General features: G+C 46.9%; 1 protein-coding gene across 1 annotated transcript in view; it reads right to left on the minus strand.

The window, feature by feature from the left end:
* Positions 1-31: 31 nt before the first annotated feature.
* NOBOX (NOBOX oogenesis homeobox) overlaps positions 32-11,240 on the minus strand; it is a 22,622-nt gene continuing 11,413 nt past the window's right edge. The window contains exons 6-9 of the mRNA XM_006028777.3: positions 6,952-7,222; positions 6,004-6,350; positions 1,029-1,388; positions 32-181 (exon numbers count right to left, since the gene is read on the minus strand). Of these exons, the coding sequence (XP_006028839.3) occupies positions 156-181; positions 1,029-1,388; positions 6,004-6,350; positions 6,952-7,222 (1,004 nt within the window). The 3' untranslated portion in view covers positions 32-155. The remainder of the gene's footprint in view (positions 182-1,028; positions 1,389-6,003; positions 6,351-6,951; positions 7,223-11,240) is intronic.

Consider the following 11,240-nt stretch of genomic DNA (forward strand, 5'->3'; position numbering starts at 1 on the left):
GAAAACAAGAATAGTCACCAAACAAAAAGCAAACCAATAAAAAAAATGCACCTCCCTTGCAAATATTAATTCTTCTTTTCTCTCTCACATTTTGCAGAGTTTAAATATTAGTAATAAACAATATACTTTTCTCTTCTCTTTGTTTTTCCTCAGAGTCAATCTTTAGTTTCATCTTTGACATCTGAAAGAAACAGAGAAAGGTGATCCCAGGATACCACACAGAGAAACTACCCAGGGATAAGAGCTGCCCACATTTTTCAAATTTCAATACTGACAGAATTCCAAAATGATAAATTAAAAGAAAACCAAAATAAAATTTCCAAACTTTTTTAAAAACATTTTTGATATTTTCTCCCAGTGGTGGGTTTTTGGGGGTAGTTTTTTGGGGGTGGGGGTGATGATCTAAAAGAGTTATCTTTTCTTTTTTAACTTAAAATATCTGAAAGGGGGAAAATTTAAAAGAGAGAGAGAAAAAAACCAAACTTTTTCCTCTTATATGCTGTGCCTAGTGGAGACTTTGCCTGAGGAAGATAGCCGGAAGGAACCATCTCCAATAGGAGAGATGCTATTGAAAGGATTCAGCCCTGTCATTTTTCTCAGTTATCTGCCTCTGATCCCCTTCTAGTTATTGACTTGATTGCGGGATACCAAAAGTAATCTCTAAACACACACATTTGAGAGCCCTGACTGTGGGATCTCTCCTATAAAAGCTTCTTACCCTAACTTCCCAAACTCAATCTTATAACCTCATCCAAAAGGAAGTGCCAAGTGCTGCCCATCTTAAACACAAAGCTGATCTCTAAACTCCATGGGACCAATTTCACATCAGGTACTCCATACCTAAAGCCCCAGGAGCAAGTGCACATATCCCTCTGATGAGACAGAGAACCGGTCTGGACAGCAGCCCAGAAGTGATTGTCCATCCCTACCTCCTACCATACCTCTTCATCTCAGAACCCTATCTAACAGGTCCAATGCTTTCTTCATCCCTCAGCCCCACCACAAAGCCCATGCGGTCTTTCACTTACCAGGAGCACATTCCTCTTGTTTGGGGCTACTGCTGCTGCTGTCAATATTTGAGTCCTCTCTCTCAGCTGGGGTTGGCAGTTCTGGTTCGGCTGGGTGGTTTTGATATGAAGTCTGGTCAGGTGTTGCTGGTGCCTTTTCTTTTCCAGTAAATACCACAGATCCTGATGCTCCATTGGGCATCTGGAGAAAACAGGGAGCTGGCTGCATGCTTGAGGTCTGAGTGTAAGGAACCTGCTCTGTAGCATAAGTTCCTCCCGCCATGCCGGAAAATGGGACTTGTGAGCACAGCTGACTGGAGAAAGGGGGGCCCTGCATGTAGTAGTCATTCCAAGAGATGGCCTGGTAGGCTGAGATACCTCCTGGAGAGACAGCAAAAAAAGAGGGAGGGACAGAGACAAGGAAAGTGAGGATAAAAAATATATACATTTGTACTCTGGTAACATCTTTCATGTGAGAATTTTAAAGCTTTAACCATCAATAGGATACTAGGGAAGTAGGGCTGGAAGGTACCTAATGAGGTCATCTAGTCCAGTCTCTTGCTCAGGGCAGGATCATCCCTTACTACACCATCCCAGCCAAGTTCTGTGTAACCTACTCTTGAAAATTTTCAGGAATGGAGATTCCACAACAACTTTGCTAGCTGGCTCAGTCACCCTCAGAGTCAGAAAGTTCTTCCTAATCCCCAACCTAAACTACCTCTGATGCAGCCTGAGTCCATGGCTCCTATCCTTGTCCCATGTGGCCACAGAGAAAACTGTTTCTACCCTTTTTGTAATCTCCTTTCAAATTGGAAAACGTAAATTCCCTCTCGGTCTTCTCTTCTCCAGACTAAATAACCCTAGTTCTTTCAGCTTTTCCTTATATGTTGTGCTTTCCAAGCCTCTAATAATTTTTGTCACTCTGTGCCAGACTCTTTCCAATTTATCCATATACTTCTTGAAGTGTGGGGCCCAAAACTGGACACAATATTCCAGATGAGCACCAATTAGCTGAATAACTGGTGAGGTGAACAACTGATTAGCCTCACAACACCCCTGCAAGAGAGAATATATGTCTACATGGCACAATGCAGCACTGGGGCACAGTATCAGAGCAGAAGCAGTACAGCCACAATAACCTGGCACTGTACCCTGACAAACTGGGCTAATTAGCTTGGGGACAGCATTGAGCTCTATCAGTACAGCATCTTTGCATGCCACTGCACTGCACTATGTAGATACACCTTCTCATTCTAAGCTGGCAAGGGTATTGCTACACAACGCAGCAGTGCATCACATAGACACAACTGAATAGTCCAAACTAAATAAGGGAGCATTTTTAGGATTACAATTAAGGTGTGCTCAGTGCATGGCAACATAACTGTTAGACATAGCAATTAACCAATAAGTTAGAGACCTGCTTCCTGGGTGTATTCAGCCAAACCAGTGACAAAAAATACACGTTACTGCTTTCACTCCTGTCTGCCCTGCAGAGAACCATGATTTTAAGCCTCCTTGTGTATCAATAGTAGAACTGTTTATTAAGGATCATATGGAAGTAGGGCTGGAAGGATCTCAGGAAATCATCTACTGCAGTCCCCAGCTCAAAGCAGAATCATGCCGGACTAAATCATCCCAGCCAAGTGTCTGTCTAACCTGCTCTTGGAAAATTTCCAAGAAATCTCTCTGGGTAGCCTGTTCCAAAACTTGATCGCCCCATAGTGAGAATGTTCCCCTAATCTCTAACCTAAATTTTCCCTACTTAAATTTTGCTGAGGCCATTGTTTCTAGCCTTGTCCCCTACAGTCATGGAGAAAAACCCATCTCCAGCCTCTCTGTAATCACCCTTCAGGTATTTGAAGACCATTATCAAATCCCCCCATAGTCATCTCTCTGGCCCCTTCTGTGTTCTGCAAACACTTATGCACATATTTTGATTTATGCACATACATGATATGAGATTGCTCACTTGCTGAAATGGGAGTTAACAGCTTATCACAGTATGAGCCCACTGAGAGCAGTAAGACTGTGTGGGTGTCTCAATGTGGTCAGAATTTGGCCTGAAAACTCTTTATTACTGGCAGTGACGTAGAAAGCACTAAGAGCCTGGCCTGACCTTTGGACTACAGGTGACTTTGCAAAGCAGGCAGTTAGAAGAGTGAATATCTTTTATTCTTTTAAACTTGCAAACTGCCTACCATAGATATAGAAATTATTGAGACAAGCCAAACAGAGAACACCCTTGTCCACTACGTTACTTTTCAGATGAAACCAAATATAGTTGTACTCTGAGTCATGAAATAGGTCAGGACCAGAGCTGGGGCAGGAGACAAATCCTAATTCTGTATGCTAACCACTAGACAGCCCCTGCCTCCAAGCATCTCATTCTCCAAGTCTCAAGCCACATACAATTTTTAAAGTGCCTTCAAAGATGGTAGGCCTGTGCTAATAGGGAAGTATTTGATTCGGATTCGGCTGATTTGGAGGACAGTGATTCAATTTGGAGATTCGGATCACTGTCCTGAATTGATTGGACTGAAATTACTTTGGAAGATTCGGTGATTCAGATAGGCCAGGGAGAGGCAGGCACAGCCAGGAGGCTGCAGGTTCTCCCACGGCTCCTCCAGCTGTGCCTGCCTCTCCTTGGGCTGCGGGAGCAGCCCCCATGGCTGCCCTACCTGTCCCCAGCCTAGTCCCGGCACTTAAAAAAAAAAACAAAGCCCTGCACTCACCAAATGCAGCAATGGTGATTGGGACCTCTGGGCGCTTGTGGCAGAGCCCCCCTGTGCAGCGTGGGGTAGTGGGGATCATGCCCCCCCTGCTTGGCACCCACGTGGCAACTGCCCCATGGCATGGGTGCAGCGCAGCTCAGCAGGGCACTGCGTGCTGTCTGGGAGCTGGGGCTGAGCAGTGTCAGGCTCTGGCTGACACATGGAGCCACCCCAGCTCCCAGACAGCGTGCAGCACCCTGCTGTGCTGCATTGCACCCATGCAATGCGACAGCTGCCACACAGGTGCCAGGGCAATATCCACTGGCCTGCACTACACATGGGTGCTCTGCCACGAGCCCTCAGATCACCTCTGCCAGAGACAGTGAGTGTGGGGCTTTTTTTGTTTGTTTGTTTTTAAAGTGTCCAGAGGCTGGGCTGGGCAGGGGATGGGGCAAGGCAGGGCAGCCATGGGGGCATCTCCCATGGCCACGGGGGCTCTGCCTTGCTGCCACTTGCCCAGCTGGCATGGCGGGGGAGGCCCGCAATGCAGGTGAGGCTTGCTCTGGGCAGCAGCAGGGGATAGCCCCTGCTTCCAGCGCTGCCACACCTGCATCCCCCCCCACAAAAAAATAATGCCCCGCCCCATCTGGGTAACTTGTCCCAGCCCCAATCCCTGCCTCCCCCGCCCCCTTCCCTCCCCAACAAATTTACCAGCTGAGGGCAGCTGTCAGTTGCCTGTTTAATCTACGGCAGAATCTCTGAAGCAGCCAAATCTTTTCCAAGCTTCTTCGAATCAATTTGGAGCTTTTATTGGTCTCCCGATTTGGATTGGGTGACTTGGTCCCCAAAAATCAGGCTTAATCTCTTCCGAATTGAATCAGCTACCAAAGCTTCGCACAGCCCTAAAAGATGGCCCAGCAGCATTGGGAGCCTGTTTTCTTGGATGTCCCTGTACTAACCATGCATTGTAGCATCTGGCTACCAAATTGCCCCTAAACTGCTCCAAGATACTTTGTTCCCTTACAGCAATGGTTTTCAACCTGTCTAAACCCAAGACACCCTTCATTAGACACAAGGTACCCCCTGGAAAATGCCAGCTGTTAGCCTTCACTTTTTTTTCCCTTGTAGTTAAAAAGCAAAGAGTAAGAGCAATTCTGTTCCAAAGAACTCAGAAACACCAAGGAAAATCAGAATGTTTTTAACACTATGGATTCCTATTTGAAATCTCTAGGTTTATCTTGTGAACACAGGATCCTAGGAAAGTACTGGAAGGGACCTCATGAGGCCATCTAGTTCAGGCCCCTGCTCAGGGTCCTCCCTCTCTAAATCATCCCAGCCATGTGTCTGTGTAACCTGCTTTTAAACATTTCCATGGATGGAGATTCCACAACTTCTCTAACTGGCCTATTCCAATTCTTGATCACCCTCATGGTCAGAAAGTTCTTCCTGTGTAGCTTCCTGTTCCTTGCACACCTAAGAGTGTTAATATTGCATGGCATCTCATGGCACCCTTAAAAGGATCTTGTGGCACCCTAGTTAAGAATCACCACCTTAGAGGCACAGTGCACTCTAAGAGATGCACCCTAAAGGCACATTCAGATGAGTATATGCATGCGATTTGCACTGCAAACCACACATGCAGGCATTCACTGCACTACTAATTTGCAGCACAGCGTGGGGTTTTTGATGCCAGGAAATCCCAGTGTCAAAAAACAAAAACAAAAGCAAACAAACAAACAAAAACCCATGCCAGAAACAAGCAGCATGGTGCACATAGCTGCAGTGTGCTCTGTCCAAAACCAGAGCCTGGCTGGCCAGAGCCATGCTCTGGCTGGTGCCCAGGCTCCACATGCCTGGATTGCTGCTGCTGGAGCCCTGGGAGGCCACCAGAGCCCCAGGTAAGGCTACTGGGGCCCCAGTCTTCCCTACCCCACCTAGGGCAATTTGGCACAAGCCAGACTGCACATGCAGGAACAGTCCCCAGGGACAACTAGCAGCAGCACAAATATGTGCTGCTCGTGGGGAGCGCACATTCCCACTCATGGGGACAGGCCCTAAGAGTTCACAACATTTAGAGCAAATTTAATCATAATTCAGGACAAAAGCACAATGGGGATGAGAAGAGGGTGGGAAGATAAACTGTCATGGCACAGAGGTTTAGTTTCCTTCTTTTCCCTTTGGTGGTCATCCATTGAATCATCACACATTCAGGCCCTTCAGGAAAGCCCTCAGCCACCCCAGAACTTTAGGATAAGTGGAAGACCCATAGATTTAGGGAATCTCACCTGAGCTCCCTCCTGGCTGCTGTAAAAGGAACTGTTCCCCTACATGGTTCTGCAGATACCCTCGGGGGACACCCGCTGCACCATAGGTCACAATCCCACCACTGCCACCCAAGCTGAAGAAAGCTGGATTGGACTCGCTAGGTGTAGCTGACATGAGGCGGACACTGGGAAGCATGTCACTGGCCAGGTGGACTGGAAAGCGGTGGTACTGGGAGACCTGGTGCTGCTGGGGGTACTGGGGCAGCGGATAATTTCCAGACTGGTTACTGTACTGGTAATATGGGGTCTCCAGGTTGGCTCTAGGCTCCATCTGGTCAAGGTAGCTGCAGGATGATGGGGAGTTGACCCTGCAGAAGACAAAGAGAAAATGAGTCATGAATTAAAGCAAAGTAGCATGTTAAAGCTATCTGAACTGGAGAAGAGTCAAATCTTCCCCTGAAACCCCAAAGGCCAGCTGATATCTACCCAAGCTTTCCAACTCTCAGGCACAGGGCAAGAACAGATGGTGACCCATGAGCACAGATGGAGTTGAGATCGGGGGAGTGGCAACTGCTGCTGCTTTTTTTCCTACTCCCCCCCTTGGCCTCCTTCACACACACTCCCATCCACACTGCATCCTCCTTTAAGGATCCCTTTTCTCTGATTAGAGATCTCTCCTTTCCCACACATATCTATGACTTCAAGTGAGCTCTCCTGAGAGATACCCCTTTTCCAGTATTTAGGCCCCTCCACTCCATGTCCCACCATTCACCATGTCATTTTGACCCTCTGAAGGAATCTCCCTTTCTTTTATTCTCAAGGCCCCACACTCTTTTTGGCATGTACACACCCAATTCTAGTTCTGTTTGCCTAAACACTTTCCCACCCCCCCGATTTGGTTGCCTACTCCCCAACCAGGCTGTAGCTTTTGCTCTTCCCCTCTCTTGAAGGGCTTCTTATCTGCCATACCCTTGACTCTGGAAGGTGTAAGTGAAGGCCTCCCTGGAACTGTTTTTTTGGCTGGAGGGGCTGCATTCACTCTTGGGAGTGTCCAGCATCAAAGGAACAATATGGTTGTTTGGATTGAAGGTCAGACTGAGAGGGAGACTGGCCCTGCGAATAGGTGGTGGGCTGAGAATTGTGGGAAAGCACTCCATCCTGCTGGAACTGAAGCTCCCTTGGGATAGGGCTTTTGTCTGGACTGTTTCATAAGGTGCCACCACTCCAGTAACTGAAGAGACTGTGAAGGAAAAAAAGAAAAATGAGCTTGGGTCATACAGAAAGCAAAAAATGGGGAATACAGAAGGTGCGATGGGACTGAGGGAGAAGGAAGCCAGGGGACAAGGCAAGGCAAGGCAATGTATGGGGAAAAGACTGCAGAGTGACTGACAGGGCTGTCTGAAATAAATAGCAAATAGTGGGTTGGGTTTTACGAAGGAAAGAGGGTGTAGACCAATGAGTCTGAAACTTGTTAGACTCAAGGCACCCCTTGGTAGACAAGAGGCAACCCTAAGGCAAAGCCAGCTCTTAGTTTTCACTCATTTTTCGATTACACAGAAATAGAGCAATTAATTCTCCTGTTGCAAATAACTCAGAAAGACTGCAACAGGTCAGAATGTTTTTAACGCTGTGGATTCCGGTTTGAAGTCCCTGGGTTTGATCTTGTGATTCACGTTTGCCATAAGGTGCCATACAATGTTAGCACTATTAGGTGTGCACTCTTGAAAGGACTTCAAGACACCCAGGTGCCTTGGCACCCCGGTTGAGAATCACCAGTGCGATGCTCAGCTTATTACATTACAAGTTATCTGGGATAGGGAGCCTGTTTATTCTGTGTTTATATGGAGTCCAGCACAAGGGGGTTCTGGGCCAGGACTGAATCTCCTACAGCAATAAATAGTAGATAGTAACAAGAAAGTATAATGTGTGGTAAACCGAAGCAAGATTCATAGATTGTAGAGTCGGAAGGGACCACAATGGATCATCGTGTCTGACCCCCTGCCCCTGGCAGGAAAGAGGACCGAGGCCAGATGACCCCAGCCAGGTGACTATCTAGCCTCCTCTTGAAGATGTCCAAGCTAGGTGATAGCACCACCTCTCTTGGAAGCCCATTCCAGATCCTGGCCACCCTTGCTGTGAAAAATTTCTTCCTAATATCTAACCTAAATCCACTCTCAACTAATTTACACCCGTTATTCCTCGTCACTCCCTGGGGCGCCTTTGTAAACAGTGCTTCCCCTATTCCCCGTTCACCTCCCCTAATAAATTTATAGGCAGCCACAAGATCTCCCCTCAGCCATCTCTTGTGAAGGCTGAAGAGATTCTGCTCTCTCAACCTCCCCCCGGGAGGGTCTATCACGAAGGCCACTAATCATGCAGAGCATCACCTCCTTTGCTCTATTAGTCATGCACCTGTTAATGCACAACAAGGTGCGATTGGCCTTGTTCATGGCCTCATTACACTGCCGGCTCATGTTCATCTTGGAGTCCATTATGACTCCAAGATCCCTCTCTGCCTCCGAGCTACTGAGAAGGACACTCCCTAACCTATAGGTGTGCTGGGGGTTCCTCCTTCCCAGGTGGAGTACCTTACATTTATCTTTATTAAATTGTATCCTATTTCTCTCTGCCCATTGATCCAACCTGTCCAGGTCAGCCTGAATCCGCTCCCTGCGCTCCAGTGTACTAACTTTGCCCCATAACTTGGTATCATCAGCGAACTTGGAGAGGGTGATCTCCATGCCCTCGTCCAAATCGCTGATGAAGATATTGAATAATATTGGTCCAAGGACCGAACCCTGCGGGACCCCACTGCCCACCTCCCTCCAGGCTGAGAAAGAACCATCCACCACCAGGATGATATTTAGTTCTGTCTGGCACATGTCTCTTGAGAATAAGCTACTGTCTTCTGACTGGCTCTGAACACTCATTTAAACAAAATTCATGTTATTATGCTAGCATTTCCAGGGACAGAAATCCTTGCTGTGAACGTCACTGACAACTACCAGCAGGCCAATGTGCTGCAAGTAATACCATAAGAATCTCATGCCTGAGTGTCTGAAGAGCACTGACAAGAAAGGGCATTACTCACAGTTTAGGAAAGTTTACATACACATTGTTTCTACCCCATTCTCTTTATTCCACAATGGCAAGAATGCCCATTCATTTTTCAGGTGTGTGTGCACCTTATCTAGATATTAGGACTAGAAGGGACCCCAGAGGATCAGAGTCCAGCCCTCTGCTCCAGGGGCAGGAAGTCAGCAGGGATCATATGATCCCAGCAAGATAAGCATCCAAATGCGTCTTGAAGGCATTCAAAGTGAGTGCTTGAACCGCCTCCGGCAGCAATCTATTCCAGACCTTGGGGGCTCAGACAGTAAAGAAGTTATTCCTTATGTCCAGCCTGAATCGGTTGCAGCGGAGTTTGTGACCGTTTGATCTTGTCATCCCTTGGAGCGCTCTGGTTAACAGATGTTCCCCCAGATCCTAATGAGCACCCCTGATAAACTTATCGGTGGCCATCAGATCACCTGAGCCTGCGCTTTTCTAGCCTCTCATCATAAGGTCTATTTTCCTGACCTCTGATCATACGCATGGCCCTCCTCTGCACTTTCAAGCTTCTCCACACCCTTTTTGAATTGTGGAGCCCAAAGCTGGATGCAGTACTCCAGCTGAAACCTCACCAAGGCTAAGTACAACAGGAGAATGACGTCCCAGGATTTGCTTGAGAAGCATCTATGGATGCAAGCCAGCATTTTGCTCGCTTTACTAGCCGCAGCATCACATTGAAGGCTCATGTTCATCTTGTGGTCAATCATGACCCCCCCCACCAAGTCCCTTTCATCTGTAGTGCTAACCAACATAGCACTGCTGAGCCTATAAGCATGCTGCAGGTTTTTCCTCCCAAGATAGAGAATCTTGCATTTTTCAGTATTGAACACCATCAGGTTCTCATCGGCCCATTTCACGAGCCCATCAAGATCTGCCTGGATCGCCCTCCTGGTCCTCAGGTGTGGATGCTTTACCCCAGAGTTTGGTATCGTCGGCAAACCTGGCCAGTCCGCTTCTGACACCAGTGTCCACATCCATTGATGAAGATGTTAAACAGTATAGGCCCTAGGACAGCCTTGAGGGATCCCACTGGTGACCGCACACCAAGATGATTGGCTTCTATCAACCACCACCTTCTGGGTCCAACCACGGAACCAATTCCCCAGCCAGCAGACCGTGGTGAGGTCGAGGCCGCTGTTAGCCAGTTTTGCCAAGAGGTGATCATGGGATACCAGACTGAAGATTTTTTTGAAGTCAAGATATACGACATCAATCTCTTCCCCCTTGTCCAGGTGATAGGTCACCTGGTCGTAAAAGGAAATGAGATTGGTCAAGCAAGACCTACCCGCAACAAACCTGCAGGCATATCCAGCATAGAACTCCATCTTTTCTATTCTGCTCTGATGCATTGTGGAATGTAAGAACCCACCCAAATCCACCACATTTCTAACTACTTTATTATCCCCTCCTTGAGCAACTTTGCTGGGCTTCAGAATCAAGCCCAAGGTCATATCTTGTAACATATGTAGAATCCTACAGGATCCAGCAAGTTCTCTTCTGCTGTGGACTTGGCAAAAGTTTCATTTTAGAAAAAAACATCGCGTTATCGGCCCAAGAGGGAAAGATGGGCAGATTTAAATGTTTCTTCTCTTTGTTTAGTGGCAAGCAATCAAACTACTAGAAGCTTAAGGCCATATGCAAATGTGCATGCAGCTACAAGCCTAATTTACCAGTAGGATCACAATAGTTAGGCATTCATGTATACCAATGGTTAGGTTCAGTGAGATCCTTACAAGCAAGTTCCTAGTTTGCACACCCAATCACAAAATTCAGGCACACAAACATACATGTATCCAACCCTATTTCCAGAGAGGCAAATACAGCATGTTTGGATTGAAATTTCTACTGGCTCAAGTTAACAATTATCATCTATTAGATTACTTTGTTAGAATTTGCCACTGACCATGTGAGGTTTCCACAGAGCCTGTTCTTTGTTCTAGGTAATCAGGTTTGCTTTTCAAGTTATTGACTTCGGCACTCTTAACCAATCCTTTCACTTACTTCCGGTATAACAGATTCCGCCCTATACAAATATCTCTTTATATCTATCTTCAAAACAACTTTTCTATATATTTTCTAATGACCCAATTAACGGCTTTATATGTTTTAATGTAATCCAATTTTGAGGAAAAAGTTACCTTCAGCAG

Source organism: Alligator sinensis, unplaced genomic scaffold (genome assembly GCF_000455745.1).
Source record: "Alligator sinensis unplaced genomic scaffold, ASM45574v1 scaffold35_1, whole genome shotgun sequence".
Classification (NCBI taxonomy): domain Eukaryota; kingdom Metazoa; phylum Chordata; order Crocodylia; family Alligatoridae; genus Alligator; species Alligator sinensis.